At 36.2% G+C, this 23995-nt stretch overlaps 1 protein-coding gene across 5 annotated transcripts in view; it reads right to left on the reverse strand.

Moving 5' to 3' along the window:
- The window catches only part of OXSR1 (oxidative stress responsive kinase 1), a 165778-nt gene that overhangs the window by 3745 nt on the left and 138038 nt on the right, over positions 1-23995 (reverse strand). For all 5 annotated transcript variants that reach the window (XM_077129787.1, XM_077129789.1, XM_077129790.1 and 2 more), the window contains 5 exons: positions 15717-15752; positions 12867-13013; positions 11498-11562; positions 2055-2107; positions 454-522 (listed from right to left, as the gene is read on the reverse strand). In XM_077129787.1, coding sequence (XP_076985902.1) covers positions 454-522; positions 2055-2107; positions 11498-11562; positions 12867-13013; positions 15717-15752 — 370 coding nt within the window. The remainder of the gene's footprint in view (positions 1-453; positions 523-2054; positions 2108-11497; positions 11563-12866; positions 13014-15716; positions 15753-23995) is intronic.

Raw genomic sequence — 23995 nt, forward strand, 5'->3', positions numbered from 1 at the left:
CATCCTTTAAAATGGACTAAAGTTTTAACTTGTAACTTCTGTCATCATTTCTACTGGAATCTCCTAGAGACCTGGGTGTGCTTTCATTTATTATCATTGGAAGTCACAAAGTCAACACAGAACTGAGATACAGATTTTTTTTTTTTTTTTAGCATTTCTTCCCCCTTTTATTTTTATTCCATATGCTCTACTCTTTTGTTGACAAGGTAGATAAAAGGAGCATCAGACACAAGGTTTTCACATTGTGACAGTTACATTGTGAGAGCTGTATCATTATTCAATCATACAGATTTTTTTTGTAAGAACTTTCCCCAGTAGTTTTTAACGTCAGTAAGGCCAAGAACCGTTCCAAGAACAATCAGCCCTACTCAATGAAATAAAAGTCTGTTTTTCTGGGTACTAAGTAGCTGCACATACCAACAAGGGGGTACAACAGCAGGGCACAATAGTTACCTATTACTAAATCCCTTCCATCGACCAGGCCAGCAGAAATTAGTTCCTGAGAGACACCCTCCGCTGTATCTGCAAGGACAAAGAAGAAGGTGCTCTATTTTTCTCCATGTATGTTGCTGCCAAACCCATAGACCCATGAAAGTAGGAGGGGTCTTCCTCCCACACAAAGATTTTTCCTACCACTCAGCACTGTCTAAACTGAGGGACTCTCACAGGTGTATTTACAGGACAGAACTGATACCAATGAGGTGGCATCTATCAACTTGATTCAAAGAACCTTCTAAATAATGGTGTGATTTAGATGGGTTCAGGACCATGCCAGAAGAACACCTGACAGAATGTACAGAGGACATTCCTATTCTGAGAATAACTCTGGACTTGTAACCTCTGAGAACTTCTAGCACTGAGATGTGATGATGAATGCAGAACATCTCTAGGGCTAATAAAATAGAGTGATTTATTCTCATTAAAAACTTAAGGGAGCTATGGTATGGTAACCCAGGACAAACTCTGGGAGCTGTCCCGTAACTACATGTTGAAGAGTGCTTTAAAAACTATTGCTTTTTTCGTTCTTTGCTTTGTATATATGTTATATTATACAATAAAAAAAGTTAAACAAACTGCAATCTGTTCTCTTTGGTGAGCACACTTCAAAGTTTTTTGCTAAAATCATTTTCCTTTTCATCTTGTTGGGTTTTTCTTTCATATCTAGTTACTCCAGATGGTACAATCTGAGCTATGACTTTAGGAAGAAACCAAAAAAAAAAAAAGGGGCAGAGTATCTCCAATTAACCTGATCTCCAACAGACTCAGTAGTGCTCATTTCAGAGGGCTCATTTCCCTCAGAGGGAATGGGGAGGACCTCTAGTGAGGGGGTATACACATGTTCATGGAGATGACCAGTGATTTGAATTAATTCCTTAAAATGTGACTCCGCCTAGCTTTAAAAATATATAAAACCAATACTATTCTGTTCCTCTGCATCTGCTTTCTTCAATGGTCAGCTGACGTCACTGAGACAGTAGGAAGTGTAAGCAAGGTACAGAGGACATGTACCAGCTGGCTGCTAGACATTGCCCAAACCAGACCACTGAGTAATAAAGGCATGAAAGGAAACAAGCCTAGTTCCAGGGAACAATTTCAGCCAGAAATAGTGTGTGGCATGGCTTGGCTTTAGTCTGAGAAGAAAGAAGACTGGAGGCCTTACTTCTCATTTTCTATCATGAAGGAAAACCATGTACAATGATAAGAGAAAGAACTTTGGATCGTGACAGATCCTGGTTTGAATTCCAGCTCTACCACTTCCCAGCTGTGTGAAGTAAGCTACTTTGTCTCTAAGCCTTGATTTCATTATCTAAAATGCAGACAATAATTCTTCCTTAGGAGGCCACTGCAAGAATTTAAAGAGATAAGTTTTCTAAATTAATTTAGTAGTAAATAAACTACATTTTTATTTCATTCATATGCTCAAAAACACTTTTACATCAGAAAAATCTGCTTTGTCCTTAAAAAGCAGAACACATCTAAAGGACAAAAACTTCACAATACAACTCTAGAGGAAAATTAGAAGTTATTTCTTTTCAATGTTTTTGATGCCTCACCTCTCCCAGGAGTGAATTCGAATCGAATATCATTTAGTTCTTTTTTTGAATTCCTATGAAAGAAAACAGAACATGTAAAATAAAAATTTCTAAATTTATGAATACAAGTTTTGTCCAGATATCAGAAAAATTGTGCCTCAAGAAAGATTGTTCTGTTCCCATACATTATGATTTGTCCTGATGAGCTCATACCACAGGGATTCAAAGCAAACAACTCAGAATGACTAATTGCCCTACAATCTCTCTTTTTTTTTTTAAAGTGTAGCTTCCTTTATTTTGTTAAATCTACCAAAACCTGTGGTTACACAAAATTGTATAATTTAATTTTTGGCAGTTTTGTTTTTTGCATTTTTTTTTCTTTTTTTTATTAATTAACGGAAAAAAAAAAAAGAAATTAACCCAACATTTAGAAATCATACCATTCTACATATGCAATCAGTAATTCTTAACATCATCACATAGATGCATGATCATCGTTTCTTAGTACATTTGCATCGGTTTAGAAGAACTAGCGACACACCAGAAAGATATAGAATGTTAATATAGAGAAAAGAAACAAAAGTAATAATAATAGTAAAAAAAACCAAAAAACGAACAAACAAACAAAAACAAACAAACAAACTAAACCTAAGCTCAGATGCAGCTTCATTCAGTGTTTTAACACGATTACTTTACAATTAGGTATTATTGCGCTGTCCATTTTTGAGTTTTTGTATCTAGTCCTGTTGCACAGTCTGTATCCCATCAGCTCCAATTACCCATTATCTTACCCTGTTTCTACCTCCTGCTGGACTCTGTTACCAATGACATATTCCAAGTTTATTCTCGAATGTCGGTTCACATCAGTGGGACCATACAGTATTTGTCCTTTAGTTTTTGGCTAGACTCACTCAGCATAATGTTCTCTAGGTCCATCCATGTTATTACATGCTTCATAAGTTTATTCTGTCTTAAAGCTGCATAATATTCCATCGTATGTATATACCACAGTCTGTTTAGCCATTCTTCTGTTGATGGACATTTTGGCTGTTTCCATCTCTTTGCAATTGTAAATAACGCTGCTATAAACATTGGTGTGCAAATGTCCGTTTGTGTCTTTGCCCTTAAGTCCTTTGAGTAGATACCCAGCAATGGTATTGCTGGGTCGTATGGCAATTCTATATTCAGCTTTTTGAGGAACCGCCAAACTGCCTTCCACAGTGGTTGCACCATTTGACATTCCCACCAACAGTGGATAAGTGTGCCTCTTTCTCTGCATCCTCTCCAGCACTTGTCATTTTCTGTTTTGTTGATAATGGCCATTCTGGTGGGTGTGAGATGATATCTCATTGTGGTTTTGATTTGCATTTCTCTAATGTCCAGGGACATTGCGCTTCTCTTCATGTGCCTTTTGGCCATTTGTATTTCCTCCTCTGAGGGGTGTCTATTCAAGTCTTTTTCCCATTTTGTAATTGGTTTGGCTATCTTTTTGTTGTTGAGTTGAACAATCTCATTATAAATTCTGGATACTAGACCTTTATCTGATATGTCGTTTCCAAATATTGTTTCCCATTGTGTAGGCTGTCTTTCTACTTTCTTGATGAAGTTCTTTGATGCACAAAAGTGTTTAATTTTGAGGAGTTCCCATTTATTTATTTCCTTCTTCAGTGATCTTGCTTTAGGTTTAAGGTCCATAAAACTGCCTCCAATTGTAAGATTCATAAGATATCTCCCTACATTTTCCTCTAACTGTTTTATGGTCTTAGACCTAATGTTTAGATCTTTGATCCATTTTAAGTTAACTTTTGTGTAGGGTGTGAGATATGGGTCTTCTTTCATTCTTTTGCATATGGATATCCAGTTCTCTAGGCACCATTTATTGAAGAGACTTTTCTGTCCCAGGTTAGTTGGCTTGACTGCCTTATCAAAGATCAAATGTCCGTAGATGAGAGGGTCTATATCTGAGCACTCTATTCGATTCCATTGGTCGATATATCTATCTTTATGCCAATACCATGCTGTTTTGACCACTGTGGCTTCATAATATGCCTTAAAGTCCGGCAGCGCGAGACCTCCAGCTTTGTTTTTTTTCCTCAAGATGTTTTTTGCAATTCGGGGCACCCTGCCCTTCCAGATAAATTTGCTTATTGGTTGTTCTATTTCTGAAAAATAAGTTGTTGGGATTTTGATTGGTATTGCATTGAATCTGTAGATCAATTTAGGTAGGATTTAACTATATTTAGTCTTCCAATCCATGAACACAGTATGCCCTTCCATCTATTTAGGTCTTCTGTGATTTCTTTTAACAGTTTTTTGTAGTTTACTTTATAAAGGTTTTTTGTCTCTTTAGTTAAATTTATTCCTAGGTATTTTATTCTTTTAGTTGCAATTGTAAGTGGGATTCGTTTCTTGATTTCCCCCTCAGCTTGTTCATTACTAGTGTATAGAAATGCTACAGATTTTTGAATGTTGATCTTGTAACCTGCTACTTTGCTGTACTCATTTATTAGCTCTAGTAGTTTTGTTGTGGATTTTTCCGGGTTTTTGACGTATAGTATCATATCGTCTGCAAACAGTGATAGTTTTACTTCTTCCTTTCCAATTTTGATGCCTTGTATTTCTTTTTCTTGTCTAATTGCTCTGGCTAGAACCTCCAACACAATGTTGAATAATAGTGGTGATAGTGGACATCCTTGTCTTGTTCCTGACCTTAGGGGGAAAGTTTTCAATTTTTCCCCATTGAGGATGATATTAGCTATGGGTTTTTCATATATTCCCTCTATCATTTTAAGGAAGTTCCCTTGTATTCCTATCTTTTGAAGTGTTTTCAACAGGAAAGGATGTTGAATTATGTCAAATGCCTTCTCTGCATCAATTGAGATGATCATGTGATTTTTCTGCTATGATTTGTTGATGTGGTATATTACATTAATTGATTTTCTTATGTTGAATCATCCTTGCATACCTGGGATGAATCCTACTTGGTCATGATGTATAATTCTTTTCATGTGTTGTTGGATACGATTTGCTAGAATTTTATTGAGGATTTTTGCATCTATATTCATTAGAGAGATTGGTCTGTAGTTTTCTTTTTTTGTAATATCTTTGCCTGGTTTTGGTATGAGGGTGATGTTGGCTTCGTAAAATGAATTAGGTAGTTTTCCCTCCACTTCGATTTTTTTGAAGAGTTTGAGGAGAGCTGGTACTAATTCTTTCTGGAATGTTTGATAGAATTCACATGTGAAGCCGTCTGGTCCTGGACTTTTCTTTTTAGGAAGCTTTTGAATGACTAATTCAATTTCTTTACTTGTGATTGGTTTGTTGAGGTCATCTATTTCTTCTTGAGTCAAAGTTGGTTGTTCATGTCTTTCCAGGAACCCGTCCATTTCAACTAAATTGTTGTATTTATTAGCGTAAAGTTGTTCATAGTATCCTGTTATTACCTCCTTTATTTCTGTGAGGTCAGTAGTTATGTCTCCTCTTCCATTTCTGATCTTATTTATTTGCATCCTCTCTCTTCTTCTTTTTGTCAATCTTGATAAGGGCCCATCAATCTTATTGATTTTCTCATAGAACCAACTTCTGGTCTTATTGATTTTCTCTATTGTTTTCAATTTCATTTATTTCTGCTCTAATCTTTGTTATTTCTTTCCTTTTGCTTGCTTTGGGATTAGTTTGCTGTTCTTTCTCCAGTTCTTCCAAGTGAACTGTTAATTCCTGCATTTTTGCCTTTTCTTCTTTTCTTTTTTTTTTTTTTTTTTTTTTTTTTTTTTTAGAGAGAAGGAAGGAAGGATAGAAGGAAGGAAGGAAGGAAGAAAGGGAAACATCTTTAAACATTTTCTTGTTTTTATTGTATTTTGTTTCTTTGTTTTTTGTTACATGGGCTGGGGCCGGGAATCGAACCGAGGTCCTCCGGCATAGCAGGCAAGCACTTTGCCCGCTGAGCCACCGCGGCCCGCCCATTTTCTTCTTTTCTGATAAAGGCATTTAGGGCAATAAATTTCCCTCTTAGCACTGCCTTTGCTGCGTCCCATAAGTTTTGATATGTTGTGTTTTCATTTTCATTCGCCTCTAGGTATTTACTAATTTCTCTTGCAATTTCTTCTTTGACCCACTTGTTGTTTAAGAGTGTGTTGTTGAGCCTCCACGTATTTGTGAATTTTCTGGCACTCTGCCTATTATTGATTTCCAACTTCATTCCTTTATGATCCGAGAAAGTGTTGTGCATCTTTTTAAATTTTTTAAGACTTGCTTTGTGACCCAGCATATGGTCTATCTTTGAGAATGATCCATGAGCACTTGAAAAAAAGGTGTATCCTGCTGTTGTGGGATGTAATGTCCTATAAATGTCTGTTAAGTCTAGCTCATTTATAGTAATATTCAGATTCCCTATTTCTTTATTTATCCTCTGTCTAGATTTTCTGTCTATTGATGAGAGTGGTGAATTGAAGTCTCCAACTATTATGGTATATGTGTCTATTTCCCTTTTCAGTGTTTGCAGTGTATTCCTCACGTATTTTGGGGCATTCTGGTTCGGTGTGTAAATATTTATGATTGTTATGTCTTCTTGTTTAATTGTTCCTTTTATTAGTATATAGTGTCCTTCTTTGTCTCTTTTAACTGTTTTACATTTGAAGTCTAATTTGTTGGATATTAGTATAGCCACTCCTGCTCTTTTCTGGTTGTTATTTCCATGAAATATCTTTTCCCAACCTTTCACTTTCAACCTATATTTATCTTTGGTTCTAAGATGTGTTTCCTGTAGACAGCATATAGAAGGATCCTGTTTTTTAATCCATTCTGCCAGTCTATGTCTTTTGATTGGGGAATTCAGTCCATTAACATTTAGAGTTATTACTGTTTGGATAATATTTTCCTCTACCATTTTGCCTTTTGTATTATATATATCATATCTGACTTTCCTTCTTTCTACACTCTTCTCCATACCTCTCTCTTCTGTCTTTTCGTATCTGACTCTAGTGCTCCCTTTAGTATTTCGTGCAGAGCTGGTCTCTTGGGTCACAAATTCTCTCAGTGACTTTTTGTCTGAGAATGTTTTAATTTCTCCCTCATTTTGAAGGACAATTTTGCTGGATATAGGAGTCTTGGTTGGCAGTTTTTCTCTTTTAGTAACTTAAATATATCATCCCACTGTCTTCTAGCTTCCATGGTTTCTGCTGAGAAATCTACACATAGTCTTATTGGGTTTCCCTTGTTATGTGATGGATTGCTTCTCTCTCGCTGCTTTCAAGATCTTCTCTTTCTCTTTGATCTCTGACATTCTAACTAGTAAGTGTCTTGGAGAACGCCTATTTGGGTCTAATCTCTTTGGGGTGTGCTGCACTTCTTGGATCTGTAATTTTAGGTCTTTCATAAGAGTTGGGAAATTTTCAGTGATAATTTCTTCCATTAGTTTTTCTCCTCCTTTTCCCTTCTCTTCTCCTTCTGGGACACCCACAACACGTATATTTGTGCGGTTCATATTGTCCTTGAGTTCCCTGATACCCTGTTTGAATTTTTCCATTCTTTTCCCGATAGTTTCTGTGTCTTTTTGGAATTCAGATGTTCCATCCTCCAAATCACTAATTCTATCTTCTGTCTCTTTAAATCTATCATTGTAGGTATCCATTGTTTTTTCCATCTTTTCTACTTTATCCTTCACTTCCATAAGCTCTGTGATTTGTTTTTTCAGTTTTTCTATTTCTTCTTTTTGTTCAGCCCATGTCTTCTTCATGTCCTCCCTCAATTTATCCATTTCATTTTTGAAGAGGTTTTCCATTTCTGTTCGTATATTCAGCATTAGTTGTTTCAGCTCCTGTATCTCATTTGGACTATTGGTTTGTTCCTTTGACTGGGCCTTATTTTTAATTTTCTGAGCGTGATCTGTTATCTTCTGCTGCTGGCGTATGGGCATTTAGTCAGATTTCCCTGGGTGTTGGACCCCACAGGTTGAAAGATTTTTCTGTGAAATCTCTGGGTTCTGTTTTTCTTATCCTGCCCAGTAGGTGGCCTCGTGGCACACGTTTGTCTGTGGGTCCCACCAGGAAAAGGTGCTGTGGGTCCTTTAACTTTGGAAAACTCTCGCCGTGGGGGGGTTCGCCAGCCGAAGCAGCTTGGAAGAGTGCCAGCTGGCCCGGGGGTCCGAATGCGGGGAGGGTCTCCGGCCGCCGCAGCCCGGGAGAGCGCCCGACCGAATTTCCTAGTCGGCCCAGGGCGCCAGCTGCCGCAGCCTGGGAGAGTGCACTGTTCCCAGCCGGAACGGGGAGTCACGTGTTTGGAAGGGACCCCCCGGTCACCGTTCTCCGCGGTCTGGGGATTTCCGACCCAACTCTCTCAGTTGGTCCGGGGGCCTCGCGTGGTGGGGGCGCCAGCCGCCGCGGCCCAAGGGGACCGCCTGCCCAGTTCTGCCAGCTGGCCTGGGAAGGAGGAAGGGAGGGCCTCCGGCCGCTTGCCGTCCCGCCCGGGAAAGCCCGCGTCCCTTGGCGATCTCACCGGAGCTGGTTCTCCCAGACAGTCAGCCGTTCCAGGATGGGGTACGCCATCCCTTTGATCTCCGTCGTGGCTCCGGGAGCTGCTCTGTATCGTCTCCACTCCCCCAGTAGCTGTTCTGGAGGAGGAAAGGTGAGGGTAGCAAGGCTGTCGAGGCCGGTGGCAGAGGAGCCGGTGAAGGCGGAAGAGGGCACGGTGGTGGTTGGAGAGCCGCCGGAGCAGGAGGAGAAAGGGAAGGATAAGATGGCGGATGGAGCGCCGCCGGAGCAGAAGGGGTAAGAGGGAGAGGAGGGCGGGCCGGCTGGCGGGGCGTGAGCGCCAGGCCGGCGGACAAAGAGCCTACAATCTCTTTTATGTCTTCTGTTGATAAACATAAAAATCTCACACTTCTTTTGTTTTTTCTTTTTGCATGGGCAGGCACCGGGAATCAAACCTGGGTCTCCGGCATGGCAGGCGAGAACTCTGCCACTGAGCCACTGTCACACCGCCCAAAATCTCATACTTTTGTGGAGATTCTTACATATCCACTCCCATTCCTACTCCCACTAAGATGATCATATAAAAGTAGGAGAAAAATCTGAATGAGAGCAGGGAGATGTGCTTAATATGGTACAAGATGGCTTTTTCATCCTTAGAGTCACTCCCATCCCTCCAAACCTAGGAGAGTACCTTATTCACAACAAGTGATGAATATTGGCGGGCTCATAAATATATCATGCTCCCTACATTCTACAGGAGTTCAGAAGATGGATGAAGAAAAACTTTACAGATAATTTTTAGACAGGACTTATTTGGGTGGAAAGAGAACAGAGAAAGGAAGTAGGCTCAAGCTGGCAACAGAATACAATGTTTCAGAAATGTATAACATGTGACTGATGAGATGTTGTTCATGGTGACCAATGGCTCCACTGTGTACTGAGATTAACCAGGCATCCTGTAAATTCTAGTTGAAGGCAGAGAAATTAGAACAGTAGTGTAAAGTTATATACACCTGATCACTTAGCACCCAAATCCATTTGATCTAAACTGTGCACAGGGCTTAGGTCTATTTAACAAATAATATACATGAGGATGTTACTGAACTTGTAAAAATAACTGCCCATCTCTGTGCTGGTCTGAATCTGTGGTGGACCCCAGAAAAGTCATGCCCTTGGATCCTCATTCAATATTGCTGGGTGGGAGCATTTTGACTGTTTCCATGAAGATGTGACCCACCCAATTGTAGGTGGTAACTTTTGATTAGATGACTTCCAAGGAGGTGTGCCTCCACCCACTGAAGGTGGAGTTGCTTGCTGGAATTCTTTAAAAGAGGAAACATTTTTGCGACAGTCCCTTTTGGTAGAGCCACGTGAAAGCCAGCAGACGCCGCCATGTTTGCCATGTACCCTTCCTGCTGAGGGAGAAACATTGAACGTCGTTGGCCTTCTTGAACCAAGGTATCTTTCCCCGGATGCCTTACATTGGACATGTCTATAGACTTATTTTAATTGGGACATTTTCTCAGCCTTAGAACTGTAAACTAGCAACTTATTAAATTCCTCTTGTTAAAAGCCATTCCGTTTCTGGTATATTGCATTCCAGCAGTTAGCAAACTAGAACAATCTCCAACACACCCTTCTCCAAAGGGATATTTCCCTCGCAATGTAATGCTTTCTCTCTGCATTTGTACATACAGACTTGCATTTATTTTTGTACATACACTACCTGAAATTTGCCTTTAGCTATGTGAAGTACATACAAATCAAGTTTCTATCTAGACTTTGTTTTCAAGGAAAGCATTTAATCTTCTCTTTTCTTGGTATTCTTCCACAACATCTGAGAGTGCTAATACACAGTCTGTACTTAATACATAACTATTCAATTAAAAACACTAAAAGATGAATAAAATTGAGATTGAAATGTTCAACCTAAGTTTACCGATTTAACTGGCATGCCAAGCACATATACACTTTCTAAGACAACAACATGGTAAAGTGGGTTAAATGCATCTCTTTTCATCTCTTCTGGCCATTCAACTCCAAAGTCTTCATCAGTGAGAATAAGACTCCAGCCTTCTAATTCCATAAACACAGCCTGGAACACAAGTCAATTAAACAACCACTCTCTCAAAATGTAAACCACATCACTTACAAGGATTTCTCCACCTTCCTGTAGCACACATCAAATGGAATTTTTGTGCTATTAACTGCTATAAGATTTCAAAATAGAATTTTTGAGAGAGACAAGTGGTATTCGTTAGGTATAATTAAGATGAGATTACCAAGATATCTTATAACTCAAAACTATTTGAGATAACAGCGAATAAGCTTCTGTAAAAGAAAGGTAACAAAGTCTGCTTTCTTCACATTTATGACATAATTTCACAGCTTCTTGCTGCCTCTATATCCAATTATGGCCTACAAAGAAGACTAGGATTAAATATGTGGAAGGGGGATGAATCAATGGTAATTCAGTGGAACTTAAAAAAAAAAAAAAGGCAGTGATATTACGAACCACCAATTTAGAATACTTGCTTTAAAACAGAGAAACAGAACAAATAAGTTGTGAGAGGTTTCCCTTTCATCTCTTTTGAGTAAGGCCTTTACTTTATCACAATCAAAAAGTGTCACCCAACCCTGCATTTGGGTTAGTTGATCTCAGAGTCCAGGGTGCTTTTTAGTCAAAATTACAAGTCTAATAGTCAGATAAGGAAGCCAATGGGGTTCCCCTACAAATGTTCCTAACTACAGACCATACTCTTAACCTAAACTAGATATACTGCAAATGCACAAAATCATCACCATCAGGAGAGAAAATACTAAGAGAATGAGTGTATCAGTCAGGTCCTCAAACAGCTATACCTGGGAGCAAACAGTCACCGTTGGAAGGACATACTTTCCAGTTATTCTTGCACATAGACTACTAGGAAAAGGACTAACTTTGAAAAAGAGAACAGCATATTCAGAATATTTGGAAAACCAAAAACATCTATTTACCTTAATCTTAGAACTAGACTGATTGGGATCTTGGTTTCTTGTGAAATTGCTTCGGAAGTCATAGCCTTAAAATCAGTGAAAGATAAAGTTATTGCCTGGAACACGAAGCATAGAGGTAACTAACAGTCATCTGCAAAGGAATCATTCACTTGACAGCAATTTTTTTCATCTCCAGTTGAGGTTATCCTAAGTAGTTCATAGGACATTCCTTACTGTGGGAGGACATGCACTCCAAGGCAGAAACAAGCTGAATGTCAGTCTAAGTCAAACACAATTAGAATGGTAATTCTAAATACAGATGAAATTTCATATACAGTAACATCTAAATGGTAGGGCCTAAATCAGGTGCCCTTCTTGAATCTGTCTAACCCTTCCATTTCAGGTCTTTCTATGGCTAAAATATTCTCTCTGAAAACTTTACAGATATTCTTTGCTTACTGGATCAAATGAATTTAATTTTTCTAAGCTTTCATAAGAAAACTGTATCTTTTCCCAATATGATGGGAAGAATTGGCAAGCTTGGGCGATGAAAAGGTTAAAAAGTCACCAGCACCATGACTAACTGGAAGCACTCACAGCAGTGGTTCCAAAGGCAGAATAAAGGAAGAAAAAAGGAAAAATAGGAACTGCCATTTCTATTTCCTTTCATCTAAAACATCAGAAAAAAGTGAAACCTCTAATACGTAATAACTGAATTGATTCTGGACCCTTTCTCTAATCACATAGCATAAGGTCAAATATATCATAAACTGTTTTGAAGTTTCTTGAGGAAAGCGTAGGAGTTCCACAGAGCAGAGTTACTCACAGTGGGGCCCCCATTCACTAAGTTGCTTTCAGTGTACTATGATTTAATGAGGTTTGTATGTGCCTAGTTAAGTGAATTCACAGATTATATTACCTACTTTTAGCAAAATTAATCTTCATAAATTTGGAAAAAAAATCATATCCTCTTTCCTATTAAAAAGAGTAACAGACAATCTACGAATTGAAGATAATATTAATAAGTAATACAAACAAATGAAAAAGAAAATAACACGGTGGGCAATTCTCTGAATTTTAATATGAGCTACATCACCCACATTCTGAAGTTAAATATAACGGTTTAATGAAGGGCTGACAAAAAAGTAGGCAATAAATTCTGGATGTCTGGAATGTTTCCATCATTAACTGATTTTGTTGCTTTTAAAAAAGAGGATCTTTGCCAAATTTCCATGTCTGCATGCTTTTAAAATGGTGGACAAACAATTTGTAAAACTCATTTCCAAATCTACCAACACACCAACCTGATTATACTGTTTGAGTTCCACATTAATATCTGCTATTTTCCTCTACCCAGAAGGCTGACCATTAAAGAATATCCCTGCTTTACCTGAGCTGTTTTTGCAGGCTCTGCAGGGGGTGGAAGAGAGACTTGAGTTGGCTGTGCAGGCATCTGCCCAGCTGAATGAGGTAGATGAGCAGAAATCTGTTCTGGAACTTGAAGCAAAGTACCCATGGGATCAGCTGTTGGAAAGAGCTAGAACAAAAATACACACAGTCCTGCTTAAGTTGAGTGGAAAGGGAGGAGGGTCTATTGACAGGTGAAGAGAAAGCTTCACTGGAGAACATTTTCAAAGTAGTGTACGAAGTAGTTGTTGAGTAGTATACTAGTATATCTCTCTCTCTCTGAATTCACCTATTCCAATTGAGAGTCAAATACTTCCAGGCCATCATTTGTTTTTTGTTTTTGTAACAACTTTTCAAGGTATAATTTACATACTACTAAATTCAGCCAGTATAGGTGTATAATTCAAAGATTTTTAGAAAATTTATAAAGTTGTACAACCAACCCTATAATCCAATTTTGGAACACTTCCCAAAAGTTCCTCCATGCTCATTTGCAGTTAACTCCTTCTCCCACCCCCATAGCCCTAGGCAACAACTGATCAACCTTCTGTTTCTACAGATATGTCTTTATTGCATTATTTCATATAAACTACTTCCTATACTATGTAATCTTTTGTGTCTGGCTTCTTTCACTTAGTACAGTGATTTTGTGGTTCAGCTCTATTACAGTATATATCAGTAGTTAATTCTTTGTTGTTGTTGAATAGTAGTCCATTGCATCATATTTATTTTTAACCACATCCACTCTGCCTTGTCTAACAAAAAAGTACCTCAAAATACAGATTGAAGAATATAACACAAAATTGTAGAAACCACGTTTTTCTATACCCAAGGACCTTCATTTATTCATAAAGAAAAGCAGCCAACCAACATAAATGAACTCCATTTTAAAAATGGATATGAAGTTTTATAACTAACATAAATATGTATTATTTTGTATGTTTGAAAAACTTCATAAATTTTAAATATGTGACTTGAAGAGAAAACAAAGTGAAGTTGAGTACAAAACAGGAACACTGTATATTTTACATGATTTTTCTGTAAACCTACAACTTCTTTAACTAAAAAACAATAGTAATAATAGGACATATTTCACAGGCCTGTATTGGATGTTTCAAATGAGGTAATCCATGTAAATTGCTTCAGAGTGCCTAGAACACAGACTCTTTGATTAAAAGAGTCTAATATTGTTAAAAAAAAAAGTACAATCACAAAAAGGTGCTTTGATCAATTTTAACAATGTTTCACATCAATACAAGGTGTTGGTGGCAGGACGGTATATGAGATTCTTGTATTTTATGCATGATTGTTCTGTAAACCCACAATTTCTCTAATAAAAAAAAAAGTTAAGCATATTCAAAACTGTAAACCAGTGATAAAAAAAAAAAAAGACGCAATGGCCAAAATTCAGAGGTGAAAGAGAAAAAAAATTAAAAGGGCCATAACAGAGGCCTAACAGGTAATATTATACAAACAAAATCCAGAAGGAAATAAGGAAGCAAAATTTTGTATTTCATTTAGCTTCAAATATAAGAAAAAGACAAAAGTTACTAATTGGTTCTGAATGCGATATAAAAAAAAGTTTTAAGATTTGTTTTGAAAATGTTAATATAATCATTAGCACAATTTCAAAAGGATAGTTAGCTTCCAAATTACATGCACATTATGCTTATCTATACTATCCAGAACAAAGGAATGAACATGAGAATACGCATAAGTGAAAGTTCATGTGGAAATGCTACTTAGACAAAGGAACAAGAAGACTAACCCTGAAAAATTAAGGATTAATTTGTCAATGGGCTAAATACATTAGAGAAAACAAAACAAATAGTGCTAAAATCTTAGCAGATTAAAATAATGGAAATTATTCCAAGCATATACTTCATATTTATCCCTAACCAGCAGGGACTAAGCTAAGCTCAATATTATCCTCACTCAAGTATTCAGGTGTCAGGGGCAAGGGAGCACAAGTCACTCAGTGACTTAAAGGTTTCCTCCTGGAGATAACACATATTACTTCTGTTCATTTTCATTGGCTTGGTATGGCCATGCCTAACTTCAACGGGCCGGGAATTGCTAATCTACTATGAACCAAGAAGAGGAACCAGAGATATTAGTGAAGAGCAATTTTAATATAAATTATCAGATACTGGCCTGAAAATATGCTCTATTGCAGTATTTATTTTCAGTCTTAAATGATACAGTGCTATGCACATACATTTCTTAATGGTAAAGATGAAGTGAAAAATACAGGGGAAAGAACAATTGGTTTAAGAACAAGAGCTGTATGCCATTAAATCAAATACTGGACTCTGTGGATGAAGGTACTTTCAGATGGAAGAATATATGAAAGAATGGACCCATGAAATTATTTGTCCCAGGTAGTGAGAATAAAAAAGACTAGCCTAACAAGATTCTGTTTAGCAGGATTCCTATCACAAAGGCAGTAACTACAGAAAACAGAATCTGACAAGAGGCTGAAAAAAAAAAAAATTCCAAAAAAAGAAAGGTGGCATATGATAGATTTCTGGATAGATTAATACAAAAAAATTATTTTCTAAAGCAGCCTAAGCCAATGCACAATTTATAATGTCAAGTAAGCAAGGAAATAGTTCTGGGCCTAAAGGTCAATTTCAAAATGAGTAAAATGGCACTAAACCACTGCAAAAGCATCCATTCAAACTCAGAATAAATATATTTGATAAAATTCAATTGGTATAAACTCTCCTTTCCATTGACGCACACACTAAAGAAATGTGCTTAAAATGAAAACTAAGCCACAACAAAAAGCATGTACATTTTAACAAAGATTCAATAATCACAATTAACTTACCTCAGAATTTGGTAATGATTCTTTCACTCGGGGAGACTAAAAGAAATACAAAAAATGAGACTTGTTAACTAAGAATTCAAGTTACTTAAAGTCAGTTCCAAACTGAAAGTAATATTGAAATACAAGTTAACTTCTACTCATTCTCATCTATACCTTAACTCACCAGTAACTAGTGAAAATTTTCTGGAAAAAGAAAACTGTCACAATACAATTGAATGCTTTGTCTAGGTAGCCTATAATGAATTATTCATCATATTTTAAGAGTTCTCAACATAAGGTTTATAAGCGAACATAACAGAACTGCCCCAGTCTCAAACAGGAAGGAAGGAAATTGCATTCCTCAAAGAAAAATTCTTTCCACTAATCATGTGCACTTTATGCACTAATTATTAGGTGCATAAGATCCCAAACTACACCTAAATCTGAAGCTAATTATCTAACACATTCTCAAAGCAAGAGTAATTCTGATTATGGACTTTAATGCAGAAAATTCTTATACCAAAATTAAAGAACAATGATCTGAAAGATGCATTTTAAGAGTATACCGTCTGGTGTGGAAATAACTGGGGATTGTCCAATAATAAAGAGCGGCTAGAGGAAATAAATTGATATGATAGTACAAATTGAAGTGAAGTCTCAGATACCTGGAGCCAATATTTATCTGGAAAAGACCAATTATAATTTACCATATGAAAATCGAAGCTAAATTTGTATTTGGTAAATCTTAGTATTAGTAGTAATTCTGAATATGGACACTGAAATTGATAAAAAAAAAAATCTTACAGAAAAGATGCTAGGTAAGAACAGTACAAAGAATACCCAAACACCCTTTATCCATATTTGCCTACTGTCAACTGTCATTATTCATCTGATTTGTCATTTAGGTACTCACTTTCTCTCTCTCATTCTAAATATACATATTTAATAGCTTTTTTCCCTCTACTACTTGAGAATAAGTTGTGTATTCTAAATAGTACATGTAAAAAGTAAAATGATGATTTACCAGTGAATGAGTTAGTGTATATTTCCTAAGAATAGGGATATTCTCTTACAAAACTTCATACCACAGTTAGCAACTTCGGTAAATTTAACGATGATATAATACTTTTATCTTGTCTACCATTCACAATTCAACTTTTTCAAGTGACCCAATAATGTCCTTTTGTTTTTCTTTCAGTAAAGTTGCAGTCTAGGACCAAGTACTACAGTTTACTGTCATGTTTCTTTAGACTTCTTTAATCTGGAACACTAACATTTTTTTTAAAATTAACTTTACCAATTATTCTTTTATTTTTTTATTGCGCATTTCCACACTACAGAAAAAGACTAAGACTTCCTTAAAATCCAATCAGTTACATCTGCCTTCTGATTTTTTTCAAGGTAGAGACCAAATCATGTAAATATCATTAGTAGATACAATTTGTAAGTAACATTTTTGAGTTTCATTTGAACATTTTTGCATACAATTTTACAACCATTAACAGTATTTAATGGCTATATAACAGTCTACCGTAGCAATAACAATACACCAAAACGTATTTACCCATTTTGCAATTGTTGGGCTTTTTTCTTGAAACTATTATGAATGCAATTGCTAGAAATATCTTTGCCCAAGAGCTTTTTTTTTCTTTTCAATATGTCCTGGGCATATACTACTCAAATCCCTTTCAGTATGCCAAAAGATAGATCAACTAGAAATGTTTCTCTTATTGTATTCTTCTAAATAGATCTACTATTCAATGCAACTACTAATATCCAATGCTACTAGGACTACTAGGTAGTTTAAAAATTTTTTGCTAATAGCATGAACTGAGTCAAAGTTATTATAATTTTCATTTTGAATAGTAGGAAATCTATATATATCATTCTAAGAATTCATTTTAATTTGTATCTTTTCATCTGTACTATATATATCCTTTTAAAAATTTGTCTCATAAAGAGAAAACTTTAAAAAAAATATTAAATACTTTTTATCCATTTGTCTTCTTCCTGTTTAGGATACATTTTTCATTTTTCTTTTAGTTGATCTCTTTTACCTTGCCAATAGTGCTTTTCAATTACCATAAAGTTTCCTTTGTACTACTATTGGTATAATAGTGGAGACTTTCTAACTTTTATATTTTAACATTTTAAACCACCTTGAACAAATTGTGTTATATGTAGAGTGGATCTAATTTCTTTTTCCATAGTGATATCAGTTGGTTTTTCCACAGCTTTACAGAAAGAAGGGCAAGGCTCCCAATTGTTGTTCTTTTCCTAAATTAAAAAGGCATCTATCTTTGCTTATTTTCCTAAATACAATTTATAACAATTCTGTCGAATTGCATATAAAACATTCAGTTGGAATATTAAATGGAACTGTAATAAATCTACAAGCTATGCCTCACACTGGCATACCTTCTGATGTCATTTTACATGCATTATCTAGCTTAATTCTTACATAATTCTGTGAAGAATTATTATTATTTTTTTAGCCAAGAGAATTATTTCTATTTTGTACAAGGTGAAATGGAAGCTGAGAGTGATTTTCCTAAGATTATGCAACTGGTAAGTAGAGACGCAAGGACTAAAATTCTGGTTTGGGGACTCTCCATTTAGGACTTTCCCATTATAATAGAATGTCTCTCATAGGAGTCTGGTCTTTTAAATTTAGTTCCTCCAATCTGTAACACTGTATTTCTGTTTAGGCATCTTTCTTAATTTATCCCAATATATTTTCATAACTTTCTATAAATAACATATAAATTAATACCCATTTTTAAAGTTGTAGCTTATCATTGTTAGACTCTAGAAATGAGATTCATTTTTAAAATTGTATATACTGCAACTTCTTAGTCTTTCGTTAGCAGATGACACTTTAGGTTTTGCTAATTAACAAAGCTGTTAATAGATTTATGATACAGAAAATGTAGTTGTCTAAAGAAAAAGCAGTATTCGTACAAATGTGAACCGGTTTTCTCATCTTTCTCACTTATGCTTTATTGCAGTGACAAGGTTCTTCAACCACATATAAAAAAAATGCTGCCAAGATTGCTTAGTTTCTCCCTGAGAAACATTTCTTGTTTTCCCAATGGTAATGTCAGTTCTTGGTTTTAAGGAATTACCACACTTAATGGAGAAGTCCATGAAATCATTACCAGAGGTAATTAAATCAAAGATAAATGATGAGTTTTACTGATATTTAAAAAGTTATTTGTTGTTAACACTTTGGATTTTATCATTTGTTCTGTTGATGTTGATTCAATAACTGTTCTGTTGAACACCACCCTTGTAATCCTGAGTCATAATCATTCTGTCATTTGTTTCTGTAATGTCTGCCTGTATTTTATTTTTCATTCTCCGTATCTATTCACAATGAGACTCTAAAAAATCTGCTTGACTTTCAGCACGGAGGTAATATTTTTTTTAATTTTTAAATTTTTCTTATTTTTAAATACCCAAAAACACCAAACGCAAACATTCTTAATTTTTTATCATTCCATTCTACATAATCAGTAATTCATAATATCATCACATAGTTGCATATTTATTATCATGATAATTTCTTGGAACATTTGCACCTATTCAGAAAAAGAAAAAAAAAGACAACAGAAAAAAATTCAGACATACCATACCCCTTACCCCTCCCTTTCATTGATCACTAGCATTTCAAACTAAATTTATTTTAACATTTGTTCCCCCTATTATTTATTTTTATTCCATATGTTTTACTTGTCTGTTGACAAGGTAGATAAAAGGAGCATCAGACACAAGGTTTTCACAACCACACAGTCACATTGTGCAAGCTATATAATCATCTTCAAGAAGCACGGCTACTGAAACACAGCTCTACATTTTCAGGCAGTTCCCTCCAGCCTCTCCATTACATCTTGACGAACAAGGTGATATCTATTTAATGCGTAAGAATAACCTCCAGGATAACCTCTTGACTCTGTTTGGAACCTCTCAGCCATTGACACTTTATTTTGTCTCAGTTCACTCTTCACCCTTTTGGTAGAGAAAGTTTTCTCAATCCCTTGATGCTGAGTCTCAGCTCATTCTAGGGCTTTTCTCAATCCCCTGATGCTGAGTCTCAGCTCATTCTAGGATTTCTGTCCCACGTTGCCAGGAAGGTCCACATCCCTGGGAGTCATGTCCCGCGTAGACAGGGGGAGGGTGGTGAGTTTGCTTGTTGTGTTGGCTGGAGAGAGAGGCCACATCTGAGCAACAAAGGTGACTCTTAGGCCTAATTTTAAGTAGGCTTGACCTAATGGAAGTAATATTAACCTAAAAATGCAATTCGTATTGTATCATCTTTCATGATTTATAAGTAGGTATTACTTATCCTTTAAACCTATGAAAAAAATCACCAATAAGGTTATAAAGGTCAAAGTCCAACACAGTAGAAGTTGATTTCTTATACCAGGTTATAATATTCCCTAGATTTTTAAATGCTTTTTATTCATTAAAACTATTCTCATTTTCTAATTTTATTCTGTAGTCATTTAAATTAAAAGGTAATACACTCATTTTGATAGTTTTTTGTAGGTTTGCATCACCTCTATCCTCCATTTTATTTATTATCTTACAATGTGTTTCCCTTTTTTTTTTTAACTTTTTCTTTTTATTGTTTAACATAACATATATACTCAAAAGCAATACATTTCCAAGTACATTTTAACAAGTAGTTACAGAAGAGATTTTAAAGTTTGGTATGGGTTACAGTTCTACAATTTTTCATTTTTACTTCTAGCTGCTCCAAGACAATGGAGACCAACAGAAATATCAATGTAATGATTCAGCAGTCATACTCATTTGTTAAATTCTATCTTCTCTGTCATACCCCTCTTCTCTTTAAATAACATAATATACATAAAAGCAATAAATTTCAAAGTACATTGCAACAATTAGTTGTAGAATAGATTTGAGAGTTACAGTTCCACAATTTTAGGTTTTTATTTCTAAATGCTTGTCATGGTCAGGTTCATGTGTCAACTTGGCCAAGTGCTGGCCTGTCTGTTGCAATGAGGACATTTCATAGAATTAAATCATGATCACGTCCACTGCATCCACAGCTGATTCCATTTGTAATCAGCCAAGGGGAGTGTCTTCTGCAATAAGTGATGCTCAAATCTAATCACTGGAAGCCTTTTAGGGAGGATTCAGAAGAGACAGGCTCTCTTCCTGCTTCAACCGGCAAGCCTCTCCTGTGGAGTTCATCCAGACCCTCCATTGGAATCGTCAGCTTCACAGCCTGCCCTGCGGATTTTGGACTCTGTGCTCCCATGGTCACATGAGACACTTTAATAAATTTTATATTTGCAAGTGTTCCCTGTTGATTCTGTTTCTCTAGAGAACCCTAACTAATACACTCCTCTAAGGTACCGGAGGCTAAAAGAAGTATCAGTATAATGATTCAGCACTCATACTCATTTGTTAAACTTGACCTTCTCTGTATAACTCCACCCTCACCTTTGATCTTTCTCCCACTCTTAAGGGGTATTTGGGCTATGCCCATTCTACCTTTTTCACATTGAAAGGGGCTGTTGATAATATGATTGGTCTCATTTTAATTACTAGTTTTCAGGTCTATTTTGAACATTTCAGTTGTTTTGAGAGATTTAAACCTTAACACACACCACTTTACCATACTCAATAAGTACATAAATATTAATATGAATTCATGACTTCTCTTCTTTCAGTTAGCTGTAAATTTATGTTTCTTGTGTTATTTTCCTCAGCTGTAGAAGAGTAACAGACTATTAAGTGCATATTTCAGTCTAGTAACATTTGCATTTTATACACAATCTTCAGATCAAAAATTACTTTATTACACAGCATTATTTTGTTAGCCAAATTCTGCTTTAAAAAGATTCTAAAATCTAAAATACATATATATATTTTAATCAATCTTAATCTTCTTGTTTCTGATTCAATAAGCTGAGAGACCAGTGGGGTCCCCAATGTCTACCTTCACCAATAACACTAGTTCTGAATTTCATGAGCACCTTTTCCTTCTGTTTTTTACCTACACTCTTCTAGCAGTGACGAGTCAATGAAAATGTCACGGGTTCTGGAATAAAGGCCTGGATTCCAATGTTATCTATTCCACACACCAGACTGTAAATAAAATATTAATAATGAACTCTCTATTGGAACACTAGCATTCTTGACAAATACAGTTCCCCCCACCATATACTTTAATAGAACATTCCTCATTTGGAGTTTGCCTGTTTCTTCATGATTAGACACATACGTATTTCTAGTTTTAATTCTATGTAGTGATGTGTCCCTCTTAGAGTACCACATCTGGAGGCACATTATGTCTATCCACCCCTCATGGGTAACCCTAATTTTAATTGCCCAGTCAAGGTATCTTCCAACTCTGCAGTACACAGTAACTATGTTTTACTTTGCAACGAATAAGCAATCTGTGGGGAGATACTCTAAGACCATCAAATATCCTGCTTCTTATCAAAATTTCCCCCTATATTTAGCGTCCACTGATGATTTTTGCCAGACCTAATCTTTATGGTCGGGTTGCAAAATGGTTTTCTACCTCCAACAAATCTCTCCATTTATCAATCTCCAATTATCAATTCTAATTCCATTAAAATTAAGAAGCATCCCTTTTCATTTATTTATAATTATTGTGGATTCCTATTTTGTAATGATTTATAATTTATTACTGCACTTAATTATGTCTATAGTCAAACTGTCCCTAGATTTGGCCAGTGTGAGCTCCTTCAGGCTGGCACTTGTATCTTTATGATATATATATATATATATATATATATATATATATAAGTGCATTTTTAAAGCATTTCTTTTATTGCTGGCAAAAAAGATATTCTAGGTTCATCTTATGTTTTCCCTATCCAAAGCATAAAATCAGCCATTTCTCAAGGAGCTCTCTAGGGAATGGCATTAGAGATCAAGATCTAGGTATAAGGCAGGCGGTGCTACGGTGGCTTGGTGGCAGATTTCTCAGCTGCCATGCTGGAGACCCAGGTTCGATTTCTGGTGCCTGCCCATGCAAAAAAAAAGATCTAGGCACAAGATATGTTGATCCCTACTGGATTAGCTTTCTATCTCAGCCCTTCAGCAGACAGAACTGGTACATGCATATGAACATATGGACAGGTTCACATATACATGCATAAACATACATATATTAGAAAGCATGAACTCGCACCAATACTTCCAATTCAAATACATCACCAAAGGGTTCTTTCTCACTTTCAGCCATTTCATATTTGTATGTCTTCTACAATGAAAATTCTTACAACAGCAAATATCAACACTTACTCATTTGCTGAATCCTATAACACATACACGAGTGTTTTAGAATTGCTTGTCCCATGCAACTACAAAAAGCAAACCTAATACAAGAGTTTAAGATCTGTCTGTAATTTTCTCTTTCCCCCACAACTCCAAACAAGACAAAGAGAAGACAGTTAAATATTGTATTCATAGACTACTTGGATTAGTTCTTTCTCCCCCTCCCCCCTTCTGTGTGGTTATGCATTCACTTGAAATACAATTGTGAACTTCCACTTTTGGCAAAGCTAAGAGAATCTGGGACCAGATTTACCCTCCTACCTGAAACAACCACACACACACACACACAAACACACACACGAAACAATGGCTTTCAAGACATTGTGTACCAGTCAAAGAAAGAGATACCTGAAACAGAGGAAAAGAAAAAAAGAGATGAGGTTTGCATCAGACTGCTACCTTAAGATTTTCCAGGCAGTAGTAGGAATCCCCATGGAACCCAGTGAACTATCTGAGCTGAGGAGATGGAGCTGAGAGTCCAAAGAGACCAATGCAGATAATATGATAGGGAAGAGTACCAGAGAAGAGAGAGCTACACAGAGAGAGAACCAGAGACATCTTTAGAGAGCTGCTTTCAAATATTCAGCATAACACTTCAGTGAATATGTGTGAGAAAACTACGTGCGACTGGGAAAAGAACCAAGCAAAAGAATTAGAAGAAACAGTGCCTAGTGCTCACAAGAAACTGGGAACAAAGCTTGTTCCCACCAGCCAAAATGGAAAAACTTATTCATGTGATACCAGGTAGGGTTCTCAGAAAGGTCTTACTCAGTATTGGGGAATACATAGCTTTAGATTGAACACTGCTCCAGACCCAAGTAGCAAATCATAAAAGATCCAAAAGAACCAAACAAGTTCCAAGTAACTTTATTGTATCCTAGAACAAAGCTTAAGAAAATTTATGGAAATAGAAAATTATCTAGCATTTGACCAGTGTGCTGGCTTGAAAACTTGATTAG

This window comes from Tamandua tetradactyla, chromosome 15 (genome assembly GCF_023851605.1).
Source record: "Tamandua tetradactyla isolate mTamTet1 chromosome 15, mTamTet1.pri, whole genome shotgun sequence".
Lineage (NCBI taxonomy): Eukaryota > Metazoa > Chordata > Mammalia > Pilosa > Myrmecophagidae > Tamandua > Tamandua tetradactyla.